General features: G+C 42.9%; 1 protein-coding gene across 4 annotated transcripts in view; it reads left to right on the top strand.

The window, feature by feature from the left end:
* The window catches only part of ZNF451 (zinc finger protein 451), a 125221-nt gene that overhangs the window by 51611 nt on the left and 54793 nt on the right, over positions 1-18817 (top strand). For all 4 annotated transcript variants that reach the window (XM_088455925.1, XM_088455922.1, XM_088455924.1 and 1 more), the window contains one exon: positions 10404-10523. In XM_088455925.1, the coding sequence (XP_088312051.1) occupies positions 10404-10523 (120 nt within the window). The remainder of the gene's footprint in view (positions 1-10403; positions 10524-18817) is intronic.

Raw genomic sequence — 18817 nt, 5'->3', positions numbered from 1 at the left:
AGAAATTGCGGATTTTTGCATATTTTATTAATGGTTGAAAAATGATAGCAAGCATGTGTTTTTCATCACCTGTCATCTGAAAGTTCTAAAAACCCTCTCCTGTCAATACAACACCTCTGCATACCTGTCCCACATCATTTAACCCATTATTGATCTCTTAAGAGAAATTCACCTCACAACTGACCTGTCTTTATTGCCCAGATTATGCTATTTAAACCCTTCCAAATGCATGATTATTTATTGGGAGGGGTGTACCAGTGGTTCTGCACTGTGTCCCTACGTTATTACTTTGAAATAAACTTTTCCTACCTCATCGCCTGCTCAGGAGGGCGCGCACAAAAAAAACACATTTCCTTTGAAAAATCAATGCACGTATAGAATTAGAAATGTAATTCACAGTGCAAGTTTGCCGTGAAAGGTCCCAACTCGCACCTAAAAGAATTGAGCCCTAAGGTGCCCCTATAGCTCACCTCTCTAAATCCACCACAATTCGGATTCCAATCTGCTAATTTATGGGATACAGTGGATAGAAAAATTGATGCCTTCCTTAAGGCCATTTAGGATGCCCTGCTTAGGTTTGGCTTGGGCTAGGAAGGTTGTGGAAAGATGGTCAGAACTAGGGGCTAAAAGCCTCAATTCTGAGGGACTGTATCTGCTGAAGCTAGTGGAGCAAATACAAGTAAGTGAGGCTTCCCAGCATCTGGGGGAAGCTGTTATTGATGTGTGTCTTATTGGGGCTAGAAGTTCAGTCTCGGCACGGAGTACATTCTGGCTTCGTATTTGAAAATGGTAAGCTAAATCGAAGAGGGCTTTGGAGTACTGTCCATTCTCTGGAAACTCTGTTTGATACTGAACAGAATACAATTATTTCCCAGGCCACCGGGTTAAAAGGTTTCTTTTTCCATTTCAGTTAACTGAAGGACCTCCGTTTACTTTTCTTTTTTTGATTTTTTTTTTTTTTTTTTAGTCCTTTATAGAAAGTTCAAAGTGTCAGAACTCTGCTCCCGGGTAGGGCTGCAGTGAGGTAGGTGAGCTTAGGCATTTAAGCAGTTGCTCCCAAGCTTTCTGACAGAATGACTGACTCTTGTGGTGCTAACGTATATACATCTTTTACAGGACTCGAGGTTTGATTTCACGCATTTTGAACCTGAAGTCCCTGAACTTCCTGTTGAATGTGCATAGGTTCAAAATGGAGTTCTTGAAAACCGACCTCAACAGCATGGAACGAGACAAGTTAATGGTTTCATGGTGTCCATAGACATCAATGATGCATACTTCCATGTTCCAATCTGGAAGCTACCAATGTCTCCCCTCAGGCTAGCTCTTCAGTCATTTCGATTTCCGTTATGAGCAACCTGGCCACAGCACCAAGGGCATCACAAAGGTCATGACAAATATGGCCACCCTTTTCAGATTTAGGTTGAGTTATGTCCTCCCTTACCTGAATGACCTGATGATCCAGACAATTCTCTGGCCTTGCAGCACATTCATATTCGGGGGAAGAGCCTGGTCTTTGGAGGCACGTGGTTGAATTCTCAATTTCAAACAGTCCAACCTGACTCCTTCCCAGTTGATTAACTACTTGGGCCTGCTGTTCGACACCCATCAGCAAAAGGCGCTGTTACCAGAGGACAAGTGCCACTCGCTACAAGGACTGGTGAAGTACTAATTTTCTAGCAGACAATTGTTGGTTCATCATTTCAAGAAGATTCTGGGGTAGATTGTGTCCACTTATGAAGTACCGCAATTTGAGTACAGTAGTTTAATTTGCAGATTCTCCATATTTATCTGATTTCTGAATGGAACGAGTCTCTTCAGCACTTCACCGGTCAGCTCTTCAAACTGTACCCAGCGGTGTGTCTATCACTGCTGATGGTGTAGTAGCAACAGTCTTAACAGGAGTTTTCAATCTGATTCTCATCTGGGACTGACTGGAAGAAAGTGATGAAGGACGTCATCGTGTGTGTGTGTGTGTGTGTGTGTGTGTGTGTGTGTGTGGTGGTCCAGTATTTCTGGTAGCATTATAGTGGCTTAGCTGTTTTTTGTTGGCATGGCAGAGGACCCAGCTTGGCACCTGCATTGAGACTCAATCATCCTCACTTCAGCTAAATTGAATGATATTGCTGTTGAAGCAATGATTCTTAGAGAAATGTTTTGTAACCGTGTAGATCAGACCATGCTGGATGGTAAAACAGCTGTTTTGGACAATTCTCACAGGGTATGGGAGATTTACACTGCTGTGAGTGGATCCTGTCTCTTGTTTTTGCTTGAACTGGTTGCTCCCGTTTCTGCAGGACTGTCTGGAAGTGAGTTTTGGAGCTGGCCACTCTGTCTTGTAGGTAGACTATCCTCATGGTCCTTGGTAGCATGACTGTTGAGCGAACCAACCTTTCTTTTCAGCTTTAAGTGGTCTACAGGATCTATCTGTAATGCAATTCCAACATCAAGTGGACATAGATCATGAAGAAAAAAGTTGGGATATTCAAAAAATTAATTTCCCAGTGCATCAGTCATAGTCTATAGTAGTTTAAAAAAATGGGTTGGTAACAGTGTGTCACATGACATGCTGCCATTTTGTCTTATTCAGTAATGGCAACTAGGCATCAGGCAGACACTAATTGTGACCACTGATAATTATCTGTTGCTGTTTTCTGAAAACAAAGGTAAGAAACTTGGATTATTGTAGCATATAACAAAAGTTGAGGACATGTACTATCAGAAATTATATGTTAATCAGTGTTTCGTGTGGTTTTATGTAGTGAAAGAGTTAAATCTGGCACATATTTGCGTCCGTTTTTTTGGTATCTTTTTCCATATTTTGGTTAAAAAGATGAGTAAATGCATGATATTTACCAGATCTCTAATGGTTTATGAGATGATTAAAAATGCCTTGCCATTTGTTCACAACTTTTTTTCCTTTGGCAGTTCTGTACTGTAACATTCTTAACGTAACGGATGTAACATAGTTTGTTAGATGTGTTACATCAACAACATATGCCCGTTACCTGTTATGACAAGTTAGCTTTCTTATCCCAGATGGACAACATGTAAGAGAGAAATACAAAGAAGGAAGCCATGACACCTGCAGAAAGAATGAGAAAATACAGGGCCTGATTAAGCACAGGAAAAAGGCTACCGAAATAAAGAAGAAAATGCGGAAGACCAGAAAAAAGAGGCGGTCTGAATGGACTTGTGCCAGAATGCGTGCAGAAGCAGCCAAATCAAGAAACAGAATGACAGAAATGCGAAAACGCAAAATAGAATGTGATTATCAGCAGGCAATAATTGACAAGAGTCCCTCAAAATCATTCATCTCTCCACAATCCTTCGCCAAAGCTTTGCAAAGGGTGAAAAAAGCACTATCCCAGTCTCCAAGGAAGAAAGCTATGGAGAAAAAGCTGTCACAATCATTTGGATTTAAGTCATGTGCCACAGAAAAGGTTACCTGAGGAGAGTATAGAAACAAGAAATAAAGTTCTCATTTTATGAAAGCGACCTCATTTCTAGGCAGTGCCCAGGAATGAAATAGTTTGTTACTGCATGCCAGGAAGGAAAGAAGGCGGATGTACAGAAGAGAATTTTAAATATGAATGTAATGGAAGCATATAGGCTCTTAAACAAAAAAAACCAACAGTGAAGGTAGGAAAGTCAACCTTTGCTCCTTTAAGACCAATACATGTGAGGCTGCTGTCTGAAAAGGACCATTCCGTATGTTGCTGCAAGTATCGTGAGAATTTTTATTTTTTTTTGACTGGTAGAAATTACAAAGTCAACATCGCAATGTATACAACCAAGATACAGTTTCATAACCATTACTTTTATATAAGAACTTGTATAACATAACTTATCGAACCGGAAAAAGCATTGACACCCAGAAATCAATAACATACATTACAGAACACATATAATGCCAATAGGTTCATTAACAAAAGAAAAGGAGAAGAGAAGTGCCTGTCATCCCTCTTAAAATGGGACTCCAGAAGTAAGTACTTCCATATTGTACCATGTAGTGAGATGGAAGCACTTTCTCAGTGCCTCTCTCTTACTGTGATTGATAAAGTATTGATATATGGAAGCCATAGGTCAAAAAAGGATTTTGTGTGTTTCTCTTTCAATAGTGAGGTTTCAGTCCAGTCCATTGAGTATGCAACCCGTGGAAATAATAAAGAAATAGGAACAGGATCGGGATTTATCCACTAGGAAAGTATAGTGGCCTCAGCTAGCTTAACAAGTAATATGCTTTTACATTTTGGATAATTCGTGTGAGGATGTCTTAGAGTAAATACCCCGGAAAGCCCAGGTCTTGTCAATAGTAAATCTAATCTTCAAGTCAGTGTTAATATAATCTTGAAGTGACCTCCATATTATTTGTACTTTTGAGCAAGACCATAAACCATGCTCAATGTCTGTATGTAGGCAGCAGAAGCAAGGCGAGTGGTCAAGTACTAGTGTTGCCCCCATTCCAGGTTTGAAAAATGTTCACTACTTCCAATGTAACGCTACATGCAATATATTCCAAGCTTGTGAAATAAATCCTCAAGAATACCAACGACCATTTAAGGATATACATGTCTCTCGGCCAGCAGATGTACAACGAAGTATTGATGCAAATGCCACGGCTAAGAAAGATGACTTTGTTGTAGTAAAGTATGACAATGACGAATTTTATGGGACTGTCACTGATATAAATGGAGAGTTCTGTGTGCGGGTGATGCATCCAGCCAGTGGTGGGTGGGTATGGCCAAAAAAAGATGATGAGAAATGGTACCCATCTGAAAACATTGTTAGAAAGGTAAATGACCCTGTACCAGTTAATTTAAGGGGCCTTTTTTCATTTCCTGATGTATTTGATGGCTACGACCGTGACCGTTTTCGGGTTACGTCCGTTACACATACATTCCATCAAATATGGTCAAGGTAATAAGAATGACTTTCCTGGAAATTGTACGAAAACAATCTGTGTGGTTTATACTTTATTGTAAAAAAGTATGGAATAAATATCTGTTGCAGTTTCAGAGAAATCAGACATGTATTTTATTTCAGAAATTAACATGTCCTATCCTGGTAACATTTAAACAATGTGTTTATTTACAGCAGACAACAATGGTGAGGCTTGTTCACACTTCATATTTTTATTCACCAGTGGTAGATACAATTGTGGTAACATTTTGCTTCTTTATGTGGATTTTAAATTTGAAGATTTGAAGCAAATCCAGATGTTGATCACAAACATTGTATGTGAGAGTTACATCCGTTACTTTGGAATTGCCTGGATAGGGAGGGGTAAAGGCAAACAGTGCTAGGGATAGGGAGGGGGTAAGGGCAGGCATTACTGTGGGGCAGCGTGGAATTATGAAGGGGAGATAAGGGCAGGCAGCGGTTGGGGCAAGGAGGGGGTGGGTAAAGGCATGCAGCAGTTTGGGCAATGCTTAGGGCAGACAGCATTTGGGATTGAGCTGGGGTTTGAAGCAGGGAGCAGTTTGGGTAGAGGGGGATAAGGGCAGGCAGTGCAAAGGATAAGGAGGGGGTCAGGGCAGGCAGTACCGTGGGGCAGTGCTGGGGGTTGGGAGGGGAGGAGGGCAGGCAGTGGTTTGGTCAGAGAAGGGAGTGGGTAAAGGCAGGCAGGATTTTGGGCAATACTGGGGACAGGCAGAAGTTGGGGTGGGGGATGAGTAAGGGAATGCAGCAGTTGGGACAGTACTAGGGGCAAGGAGGGGGTTAGGTGAAAGAAATATTGGGGGCATTGGTAGATAGTAGATTTCTCATTTAGCAGCTCCCCCCCCCCTCCTCTCCCGTTTGCCTGTTTTGCAGCACTGCCAACTCACAGCACACACCAATTTCTCTCTTCCTCCCCTTCCCTGTTTGCATGATCATTAGTAGCAGCTAAAACCTGTCCCTCTTTCTCCCATTTGCATGATGATTAGTAGCAGCAGCTACTCCCCCCTTTAGAAGGTGCCAGTCCCACATTATCACTTGCATGAATCCTCCATCAGGTCATGGGTAGCTTGAGTTCCAGCCACACATACTCCTCAGCTCCTCGTAGTTAGAATTTTAGCCACTGAGCGGCATATGCCGCCTTCTCCACTCTGCCAGGTACCGCAGTCTCTGCATTCAGAAGTGAAGACGTCAACGGCTGGCTACTCATCTTCTAGTCCTCACCGCAGCACCTGGGTGACATCACAGGAGACTAGGGATTGGCCGCGGAGCCTGGAAGACCTTACAGAAGCCACAGGATTGGCTGCAGCAGAGCGCAATTACATCTAGTCTGAAAGGTCCGGGGCTGGTTATGGTTTCTCTATAGAAGCTAAGAGAATGGTGTTTGCATGATTCTTTTGGTACCAAATCTGCCATCTCATCAACACTTGCAAAATGGCAGCCATCTTGACAACTTGTACTGTTAAATCAATGGCGGTTTTATTAGCAAGGTTTATCATGGCTTTCATTAATGAGGTGTAGCTGTTAAAGCCATGATTCTTAAGGCCAAGGTTTTTTTTGGCTGTGTGAATGAGACCTTGTTTAAGTCTAGAAAGCTAGTTCAATAATAAAATTAAATCTTGCGTGTGTGAGAGAGACTAGATTAGCTCGGCTTCTTCTGTTTATACAGGTGGGCCTGGAAAGTGTTTTTAGATTTTTTAATTTTTTTTTTGTTTGTGTTCAGTTCTCTGCTTTGTCAGTCTTCTTTCAGAAGAAAGCGCCACTGTTGGCAAAAATTTAGACTCTTTGTAAACTGCTGTAAATGCAATTTACATACATTCCTCCTGTAGTTCTCTGAGAATTAGGCTTAGTCTTGACTGCCTTTATGACATTTTACTTTTGAACCTAAAGGCAAACAGTGCTAGGGATAGGGAGGGGGTTCAAATTTTTTGCTCTGAAAATAACTTTTCTCTTGGCAGTGTTTACAGTGAGAAGAGTTTCAGAACATCCATATATAATATATCGCAAAGACAGCTCTACTTTCATATTAAGGTAGTCTCCAGTCTCTACATTAATCTACCTTCGTTCAGTGCCAGTTTTCTGAAGACCTAGTTTAAGAGAACTTTCGAGTTTTGTAAGACGAGATGACCTTTGGTCCACTAAGATGCACAAAAGTGATTAGCCTGCGCCCTAGCAAACGACCGTATTAGTGGATTAGTTTAATAATTAGAGTTCTATTATCTGTTCCTGAAAATTGCCAACCCCATTATATCTAATTAAGTGCTTACAAGATGACGTGTAATGGGTCCTCGACTGAGCAGATGTGACTACCTGCTTCCTGGTCCTCTCCAAAGTTTTACAGGTTCAATGTTGTTGCGTACAAGGATGCATGTTTGGTCAAAATAATTTTTCATACAGCAATTACAGACTGTACCCTCTTGTAGGTATCGCTTAAGAATAGCCTCTAGGTTCCAGCTTCACCTAAATGTATATATAAGAGAAATTTATTTTTGTACTTGTGTAAAATGTTTTTATTTGAATCCATTGGAGTTTTTTAAAGTGCTGTTAGCGAAACGCCCATTGTGGGCTCAGGGACTGATTCAGATTTGGGAATAGAGTTACACTGGGTTCACGCGCTTTGCTGGTCCTTGCCAGCTATCCATTACCCAACTTTGTGAGCCATGCGACAAAAACCTCCTGGTTTTGGTCTGATTGTTCACAAAGTCGTGTAATGGATAGGCCCCTTTACTCTATTCCCAAATCTGAATCAGGCCTTCAGTTTCAAACAGTGTTAATGTGAACAATAATTTTCACCAGAATATGATCTAGTGGTCACTCTATAATATTTATTTCGGGCAGGGTGCTGATCAAAAAGGAGGGCACCTTTTTCATTTTGAAGGGCACATTCTACTTTCTTGCGCCTCAGTGTTCCAAAAAAATCAATTTCCATCAATCTGGCGGTGTGCCCAGCATTTGACCATCCCACATGCCCCATCATTGCCCCTGTAACCGGTTGAATTTAAGTTGTTCCAATTAAGGTTACTTATTATGAAAAGTGTAAGTAAATCATTATAAGTAAATGATATGAATTTAAGTAACAAGCTGAATATCATGAAGTTTAACTGAAAACAAAGTATACTGTATATCGACTTATCTAACAATATATAAGTATTGATTATAAGTAACCCACTAAATATATTGTAAAAATATCAGTAAAGTTCAAACAAACAATATATTAATGTGAATATAAAATATATAAACAATGCCCAAAAGTAAGTGCAATTGCTACGGCAAATCACACTCTGGGTGCTCGCCTCTTGAAATGAGACCCAGAGATTTCAGGCAGGAGACACAGTATGCACTCATGCTCTCCCCACAGGGCACTAACAATGACTCTAGGGACCCCTGTTCCTGGCAACGGGCTGGATATTCAAATGAAAGACACGCAGTCTGATTACGCTCTTCCCACGAGCCCAAGTTATTACACCTGTAAGCCTAGTTTATACCCCGTGTGGTGGGCGTGGCAGGGATAATATGATCTCCCTAAAAATGGTCAATATGTTAACTCTTTAATATCAATAGGAGGCAGCATTGTCTAATATATTAATAAGGGAATTAACCATTGGATTCTTTATTTCTCAGTGTGTAAAAGGTTTATTGTTCTCCGTGCATGAGAATGTGTATGAATAGCAACATTTAGCACATCTAATGTTACAACAGTTTATATTTCTCTGCTACTGCAAACAAAATGCATATATTTTTGGATTATACAAATCTATGGTGGGAATGTGGGCCAAAGGATACATTCCCTCGCTGGTACAATTTATTTCTGTTTATTCGCTTCTGAATGCTGAAACATACGTAAAAAGCAAATACGAGTATGGCTCCGTGGCAGCCATTTTGTTCCCACATAACAGCCCCATAGACCGTACGACATGCCCCATCTATATGCCCCTGAAACCACCCCACATGCCCCCTTCAAAGAGTGAGATGCCTGCAAGTGGAGTGATTGCAATCAGTTTGTTCCCAGGAAGATGAGCTGGTCCGCGGAGCTCCATGGTTTGGTACTGCATAAATGGCCAACTTTTTTTTTTTCTTGGTTGCATCAAGGCACTTGATTGGTGGTAGAGGAGTGGCTTATTCTGCAAAACTTTCAAAGGTTGGTGGGAATCTGATCACTGTGATCTACTCCCAAGATACATGGGGCTGGCATTTTAAAGTCAAGCAGATTTCAGTTACTAATTATATGTCTACAATGATATGTTTTAAGATGGAGTGTACATGAGAGTATTGGTATGTGTATGAATCGTGTGTCAGTCTTAGTGATTGTTGTGGTGGAAACCAAGCAAAGATAGCTTGGAGTAATGTGAACAGTTTATTTGTTTTGCGGTTTTAATTGGGATCTTAAGGTGGGCAAACTTTTCAACTTTAGTGTGTGTTTGCTAAAGTGCAGGCAACCTAGGGTCCTAAGGGACTGTGGTGAGACATTCAGATGGGGAGTGGGACTAGAGATGACCAGAAAAATTATTGCAACAGCCATTTAATTTGTCTCTGGGATTTACTTGATCACCTTAAACCTATTATCCATAGTATTATGATGAGATGCCCGTGAGCATGTATAGAACATTAAAATAGAACATTATTTTGATTCACCATGAAAAGTCTTTGATTAACCAGGACAATCTATACTGTGTAGGTACAGTCAGAAAAACTACTAAATACAAGAAGTGAAACATTACAATTCTTTATTGCCAACAAATGAAAATAGAATATGTAACAAATCCATGAATAAACAGTGTCAGTAATATGGAGGCAATATTAACAGTGGGAAATAATCTATATAGTTACTCAACTACATCTGAAATATGGTTTAATAATCAGTGGGAAAATATTCATCATGTTAATGACATACAATAGGTATCTATTCCACCTTATATAACTTTAATAATGTTTGATCAAATGGCATTATTAGAAGAGGGAGCAAATAACTCAGAAATGTAAGTGTTCATATACCACTATACAGTTACAGCATTATAATATTATTGTCCCTATATCTGGAGACATCTGATCACTTTTTGTACCCTATACGTCTGAGTGGTGTGCTCCTGATGCCTTTTGTGAATGTGGGGATAAAAATATTTACTTCCCTGGATAGGATAATATGACGTCACCGAATATTTATTAAATGTAAAGTAAAAACCATTAAAACAAAAACAGCCTGTAAATATGGGGTTAAGTTCCGGTTCCATGTGTCCCAAAAGGCAGTGCTGGAAGGTCCAGGCTGCGAGACACCTTCACTTTATGTCCACACAAGTAACCAAGGGATATATGGGGTCAAGTTCATATTATGTATCAAAGTTCTTAAAGTACCAACTCCTGCCTGAGCCTCCATATCACTATGGTTTCAGTGCCCCTGATTCATAGAAAAAGAATTTACACAAGTACAAAATTTCCATTTTGCATACTTATATCACTGAGTTTTCTTCCAGAGAAAAGCAAAAGACCATGTTGACCGTCAAAAGGACCGGGTGGATTCAACCCTTGAACGTCTTGCACGTCATGTTGAGGAAGAAAAGCAGATAAAGGCTGAAAAAAACAGAGCATTTCAAGTGAGTTATAGTAATTTTTAATTCGATGTTGGTAAAATACATGTGAAGATGATAATACACCTGATTGTACAGGTAGCTCAGCCAGCAAGAAGCTGTCGGAACTTTTCTTGTCCTTTTAATCCTACTGCTTTCAACTGTTGATTATAAAATGTTCTATCTTCACAAGTGAAGTATAAGTCATTGGAGTGGTTACAGGTTTGCTATCAGCACTAAATAAAGAAAAAGCACCCAAGGTGCTGGCAGTAATGTGTCTAATATACAATGAATAATAAACACCTCTAAAATGGAGATCTTAGCTGCTGTGAATAGGTGGCAAACATTAGAATAAAAATCACAGCATCTCGATCAAAACTCATGAATAATGAACAAAAGAAATGATAGTTAAAATAAAAATTGTGGATCTAAAATGCATATTTGATCATGCTTATATCCCCAATACATATTTATTAAAGCTATGCATCCAGAATAATAATAAAATAATAATTAAAAAATGTATGTGTTTCGACACACTATTAAACTATGCAATTGCGAAGATATGTATTGGCTTATTTACACAATATCTCTATCATTTCTGCAGAAATGTTTGTCTCGTGCTAATAGCAGCTTGATGGATAGAATGGTACACTATGTAGACAGAAGTGATTGGACACTGACAGCAAATTGATAAACAAGATTTTATTGACATCAGTACTTTGTAGGTCCACCACGTGCAGTGATTACTGCAGACACCCTTCTTGGCAAACTGTCCACAAGTTCCTAGACAACAGCAGGCGGTATGTTTTGCCATTCCTACTTAAGTACAGTGACCAACTGTGACGCTGAATAAGGTCGAGTTGACCTAGAACGCACCTGTTGCTCCAATTCGTCCCAGAGGTTCTCAATGGGGTTAAGATTTGGACTCTGAGCTGGCCAGTCCATCCAGGTTACCGAATTTTCTGTATACCAGTCCAGCGTCTCCCTGGAAACATGACAGTTGGGCATTGTTATCCTGATAAAGACATGGGCCTCCCTACAAGTGTTCTTGTCGAAACCGCCACATTAGTGGCCATTGAAACCAGTGTGCAATGGTATGCATTTCGCTTGCACAGGGGTTTCCAATCACTTTTGTCTACATAGTGTATAAACTAGTTTCTTGTATGATGGGAAAGGTTCAAATGTTACAAATGTTTCCAAGTGTGAATTTGTAGCAAAGTTAAATGAAGAATACAGTCATTGTAACAATCATGCATATAATATTCAGTATAAATTACAAGATACTAAATCTAGATCCTTACACTTACAACCAAGTGAATGAGGAGCCTATGCCACCATATGAAAAAATATTTGTAGCCAGTCTTAGCATGGAAATGAAGCTGCAACCAGCAATACCCCTGCCAGTGTAAACAGGTGATATAAACACTTGAGACAAGGAGACTTCTCTATATGTATATAACTGGGGAAATGGAGTCTGCTTTTACAGATCAATAGTATTATACAGTCTGAAGATTCAAAAGTAGCATACAATACAGATCGTGACCAGAAAGTGTAAACCATTCTCTCTTCCTTGACTGGCGATCCGATATGAAGTTCTAGGTCACCAGAGAGGATGTCTAGGTTGATATTCAAAATTTCTACTTCAGGATCCATAGGGTATCCACAGGATACCTTGGTGTATAGGCGATGGCGGCAGACATCGGGCACCTCAGAGTAAGTTTTCAGCCTCCCAGGATGCACTGGGGTCCCTCTCCTATACCCCACCCCCGAGCCAAGGCAAATCAGTTTTGTAGATGCTCGGAGTTAGATCACCATATTCAGAGGGGGGCTATTACAGCCCCTGAAGTTTATTTTCAAGCAGCTTTGCTGCTCAAGATGAGCTGTACAGCATAGACAGTCAACCAGACGTCGCTCCTTCACCCTGCCGGACCAGAACGCCGGTACTGATCCGGGGATGCTGGTGGGTGTCTGGGGTCGCAGCTAGCGGTGACCCCGGAATATCCCTGACTGTGACCGGATTCAAGGGGTCAGGTAAGCGGCGGGGTCCCGCAGAGGGTACTCGCCGATTCACAGTCATTTGGTCCTCAGGCAGGGTGCTCCCTGGGGACAGGCTGCGCGTGGAGCCAGGTTCTGATCCTGCGCTTTCCACTAGACCACCAGGGACAGCGGGCTGCAGCAGTGTGGATATGCTCCAGCGTCTGAGGGGTAATAGCATGCCAGGGGAGCGCGCCTTCCCTGGCTCACAGCCGGCGCCTCCCCCGCTGCACAGTGCCTTTCCACAGTGGTCCGCTGAGCTGTGTCAGCGCTCATCCCCCGGGTCTGTCTCCTCTCAGCTCCTCGGCGGCCATTTTCTAGGAAATGTGCAAACGCTGTTGGAGTTTGATACAAGTGGCATCGCGGTCCAGGTCCCCCCGCATACCTCTCCTCCGATAATGTCAGAGTGTGCAGCCCTGTTTCCTACCAGGCTCTGGTCTGTGTAGTTGATCACAGTGCTTGTAGTGCAGGTTATTTAATTATTTCTGCATTGTATTTGACTATCTGCTAGCTCTGTTTGACTGTACTTTCACTTGGATCCCCATGTTTCCAAATCTAAATACGCTGCCTTTAAGGATGTTAAGGGACATGCCACTGTATTTCCTCTATCTGGTCAGTTAGTGGATCATTTAGAGGAGGCGTGGAAAAATCAGAGTAAGCGGTTCCAGCTTCAAAAACGCTTGGCCTTTGCGTACCCTTTTGTGGATAATTATGTTTCAAAATGGGAAACCCCTCCACAGGTGGATTCTCATGTCACACGCCAAGTGAGGAGTGCTACATTGCCCATGTCCTCCTTAAAAGATGTTACGGATCGCATGGTGGAAATATGCCTAAAATCCATTTATTCCCTTGCTAGAGGGGCTTCCAGACCGGCTATGGCCGTGTGCTGTGTGGCCAGAGCCATGGAGCGGTGGGCGGATACCTTGGACTGACTCTCTTCCCCTGAACAGGTGGAGTTAGTGGGCAATCTGAGAGACTCAGCCACATACATCAATGAGGCAGCCTCAGATATAGGTCGCCTCACTTCCAGAATCTCCTCGGCAGCAGTAGCGGCTCGCTGCTCCCTGAGGTTGTGCTCTTGGAAAGCGGATGCAGATTCCAAGAAGGGATTGGGATGCTTGCCCTTTAATGGACAGGTCAAGTTTGGTCCCGACCTGAACAAAATTGTGGCCACACTGGCAGCAGCTAAATCTGCGTGTTTGCCATCAGCTACAGTCCCATCGGGGTCGGGTACTTTGGCCTTATAGGGCCCAGGGTAAGTCCAATATCCAGTCCTTTCCCAGACAGTCAGGTAACGGGAAATCTGCTAAGCCAAAGAAGCAGGCTTGGAGTACAAGACGTCCTACTCCTAAGCCGAATGATAAGCCTTCAGCCTGATGGGACGTGTCTCCCTTTGGGGGACCCCAGAGTGAGAGGCCGCCTGCTTCATTTCTCCCAGTGCTGGTACCTGACTACCAAGGACACTTGGGTACAAGAGGTGGTCACTCGGGGGTATGCCCTCTCCTTCTGGCGAAGACCTCCCAGCCGGTTTTTCACCACAGGCCTTCCGTCAGATCAGGACAAGCCCTGGAACTCCAAAAGGTGTTGCACTCTATGCTCCAGGCTGGAGTTATAGTGCCTGTTCCGTTATCTCAGAGGGGCACGAGTTTCTATTCCAATCTCTTTCTGGTGCAGAAACCCAATGGGTCTTACCGACCGATCCTCAACTTCAAATCCTTCAACAAGTCCTTGAGGTTTCCTCTGTTCAGGATGGAGTCTCTGCGTTCCATTATTCTGGCAATGGAGCCTGGGGATTTCATGGTGTCGTTGGACATTCAGGACGCCTACCTGCATGTCCCTGTTATCTTAGCACACCAGCAATTCCTCAGGTTTGCAGTGCTCGACCAACATTTCCAGTTCCAGGCACTGCCCTTTGGTCTGGCCACAGCGCCTCGAGTCTTTACCAAAGTCATGGCAACCCACCTGCGGATGCAGGGGGTCCGCTTGTTGCCTTATCTGGATGACCTTCTGTTAGCAGGGTCTCCAGAGATCCTCAGGCACCATCTGTAACTGACAATATCTGTATTGCAGAATCACGGCTGGTTAATAAACTGGAAGAAATCCACCCTGGTTCCCTTGCAGAGGATGCTCCATCTCTGGGCCCTGTTGGACTCTCAACAACAGAGGATCTTTGTGACGGAGGAAAAGATCTCTGCATTACAGGCAAAGGTAAGCAGTTGCCTTCAGAGTTGCCGAGTGTCTATTCACTCGGCGATGAGGTTACTGGGCTCCATGGTGTCAATGTTCGACATGGTGGAATATGCCCAGTTTCACTCCAGAACTCTGCAGAAATTGATCCTCTCCAGATGGAATGGGTTGCCCCATCAGATAAAGACACAGACCATGGTGCTTTCTCCGGAGGTACGTCTGTCTCTGGCCTGGTGGCTGCAGACGACTCACCTGAACAAGGGACGCCCCTTTTGGGTGGCAAACTGGGTCCTTCTGACAACGGGCGTCAGTCTCCGAGGCTGGGGAGCAGTGACTGGTCCACACTTGTTCCAGGGCAGGTGGACTCCAGCAGAATCTGCACTTCCAATAAACATCTTGGAACTTCGGATGGTATTCAAAGCTCTCCATCAGGCAAAACATGTTCTCCACGGAAAACCCGTGCAGGTACAATCCGACAACGCTACCACGGTGACTTACATAAACTGCCAATGAGGAACCCGAAGTCAGGCGGCACTGACAGAGGTGTCCCGCATCCTGACTTGGGCGGAGGGCAATCTCCATGCCATCTTGGCGGTGTTCATACCGGGAGTCCTCAACTGGGAAGCAGACTTTCTCAGCCGTCAAGACATGCATCCAGGAGAATGGTCTCTTCACCAGGAGGTGTTTCCTACATGCGGGCTTAGATCACGGTCTTCGCCTTGCTTCTCTGAAGGTGCAAGTTTCTGCCCTGCCAGTGTGGTTTCAGCGTAGGATTGCTACTCTTCCTGATGTCCGCATCTTTCTGCAAGGTGTACTTCGTATTCAGCCTCCTTTTGTTCCACCAGTTGCTCCTTGGGATTTGGCTGTGGTCTTGAGGGCTCTCCAAAGACCACAATTTGAAAAACTGGGCTCAGTGGATTTAAAATGGCTTACAGCTAAGACTGTGTTTCTTCTGGCCATTGCTTCGGCCAGAAGGGTCTCAGAATTGGGGGCTCCCTCATGTCGACCTCCCTTCCTAATTTTTCATAGGGACAGGGTGGTGCTTCGCACTCGCCCTGGTTTCCTACCTAAGGTGGTATCTAGTTTCCACATAAACGAGAAAATCATTGTGCCGGCCTTTAATTCTCCAGACCTCTCGGCTGGTGAGGCCTACTTGGATGTGGTAAGTGCTCTAAGGATTTTGTTGACCATACCAATTAATTTCGGACGTCTGACTCCTTGTTTGTCCTCCTATGGCTTCCGTAAGAAGGGTTGGCCTGCCACTAAGCAGACTTTGGCAGGATGGATTCGCATGGCAATTTCTGAGGCTTACATTCATGAAGGCCTTCCTGTTCCATCCTCTATTAAAGCTCATTCCACTAAGTCTGTGGGTCCTTCGTGGGCAGCTCGCCGTGGTGCCTCTGCTGTTTAGCTTTGCAAGGCAGCCACGTGGTCTTCTGCCCATACCTTTGTGAGTTATTATGCATTTGACACCTTCGCCTCTCAGGATGCTTCCTTCGGGTGGCGGATTCTCCTTTCAGCACAGGAGCGTCCCCACCCTGAAAGGATACTGCTTTTGGACATCCCCAAAGTATCCTGTGGATACCCTATGGACCCTGAAGTAGAAAATATGACATATGGTAAGAACTTAGCCTGTTATCTCTATTTCTACGAAGTCCATAGGGTTCCACAGGACTCCCGCCCTGTTTTACCTGTACTGCAGATGATCTTTGCTCTGGTCACCGGTTTTTCCGTCTCCTTCTGGGGAGAATGTGATTCTTGTGTGCTCCAGAACTTTCTTCTCTCTCTTTCCTCTCCTCCTTCGGCCTATGGCTTATTACGTAACTGATTTGCCTTGGCTCGGGGGCGGGGTATAGGAGAGGGACCCCAGTGCATCCTGGGAGGCTGAAAACTTTAACTCTGAGGTGCCCGATGTCTGCCACCATCGCCTATAACCCAAGGTATCCTGTGGAGCCCTATGAACTTCGTAGAAATAGAGATAACAAGGGTAAGTTCATATCTCATATTTTCCTTTCTATCCAGCAATATAGTTCAAATCCTGGTAGATTGTAACTTCAAAAGTCGTGAACCAAGTCTATCTGCAGACATGAAACAATTTGTTGCCCACAAGAGTAGTGACAATGAGTCGGTTTCATTGCATAACTGCAATGATTCATAATTTTTACTCATTCTATTTCTTTTGTAATTAACACTGCTTTTCTAATCTAATTAATATGTTGAAATACTCGATGGCACACTACACCAATGGGTTAACTCTTTAATTGGCTAATTAATTTATTTTGACAGGAAGAATAAACCTCTCCAGAAGGTATATAGGGAGACTTCTCCTTTCCATTGTGTTTTTGAGAAACTTCTAAACAGACCGCACAAGTGGGAATATTGGGCTACCAAGGAGGGCTCAAGAATAAATTTGTGCCAATAGAATTGAAAATCTACTTGAGTAACTGTTTGAAGGATTTTTCTTAAATTGCATATCTGCTGAAGTCACATTGATGTCTATTAAAAATGTGAACCAATAAGGTGCTTTTAAGAAAGTGTTCCCCGAGATCTGCGCTGTTTTTGTAGAATGTGCTGGCAGAATTTCCAGCAAATCACACCTGTTCCTCTTGAAATGGGGTGCATTGATATCCCTGCACCCCAGGGAGGAGGAAGGACAAAAACTGGTCCGTCTTTCTGAATTCTTTCATCCTAGAGAGCTTTGTCCTGATAAGATCCAGAGAATATGTAATGTATTGATTTTTTGTTTAAATTAATGAATCACTGTTTATCACTGAAATAATGCCTTCAAAAGTAACCATGGGCAAATGATTATTTGATTGTGGAGTAGCTGTACATGTTTACAGCCAGAGCTCTTCTCACGAGGAACCATCCTCCTGTTGTTAAATTCAGTTGTGTCCAATGAATTCCTTTTTGTATGACTTCAATAGTTTTTAGGATCTGTCAATCTTCCTTATGCAAGCTATGTGTAAAACTCTGAGCACCCTCGAGGCTGAGACAATACTGTACATCCACAAATACAGTTCCCTGATACCACTTTCTATTTTCCTATGCTTAGGTTTTTTAACTTATTCAATATTACAAAGGAATATTGGTCCTAGCTGAGTTTGGCTATAGCAGCATCAAATGTTATGCTCTGAAAATCACTTACAAGCTTCATCCTGAAAAGGATACACTCAGTCATGTCTCTTGAGGTTAGGTTAGACTGATGCCTGTCTAGTAATTGCCATTCCTTATCTATGAGATGCACAAGAACTCTGCGCACTTGAGACTCTCTGCCTTTCCTCTGAAAAAGGGAATCATGAGGGAATCTTTGTATTCAACCCTCATGGTCCTATTAATATGTTTAAGGATGATCTACACAGTGCTGAGGTTAACCTAGGGTTCTTTCCTTGATTTTTCCTAACTCACTGCTAGATAACCATTAATGATCATCGAGTTAACGCAAAACCCGGGTAAATGTATCAGACAACATATTATCCACACAATTTGTGTGTGATCTGATGCCGGTCACTTCATGCATAACCTATAAATTATCTTTACTGACAAGTGTCCTACATCAGTCTCATCATCCAGGAAGCAAACACCTTGTATTGCTCAGCTGAGGTATTTTTTTACAATTGGCTTTATTTTCAAGTTTTCAATAGTCCCTGGGTTTTGCTAAATTGGATTGCAAAGACTATAATCTTAATCTCATGTCAACTGGAATTTGTCGAGGCATTGGACTGGATTATGGATGGGACTATGGCCCTCATTCAGAGCCACTCGCTAGCGGCAGTACGCTCGTTCTGAGCAATGTTCGCATATCTGCGCATGCGTACGGTTTTTAGTACGAATGCGCGTACCAGTCAGTGCGGCCGAAAATCATTTGTACGCAATATAGCGAGTGCCTGCTATTTTGAGTGACAGAATGAGGCGTATGTGGGTGGTAACAGGGGAAGGTGCTTGAAAACGGGGAGTGGAGATCCGTTCGCAGGCGTGCTTAAAGGTCAAAACGGGCGTTTTATGGGTGTGCATAATTAATATAGCAGCGTCAATGACCACGTCACTTGTTTTTTTTTAACTCAGAACTGCTCGCAAAATAGCGGTTGAAAAAACCAACC

This window comes from Taudactylus pleione, unplaced genomic scaffold, assembly GCF_031769625.1.
Source record: "Taudactylus pleione unplaced genomic scaffold, aTauple2 ptg000678l, whole genome shotgun sequence".
NCBI lineage: Eukaryota > Metazoa > Chordata > Amphibia > Anura > Myobatrachidae > Taudactylus > Taudactylus pleione.
Note: the sequence above shows the minus strand (reverse complement) of the source record. Positions and strands in the feature narration are given on the sequence as shown.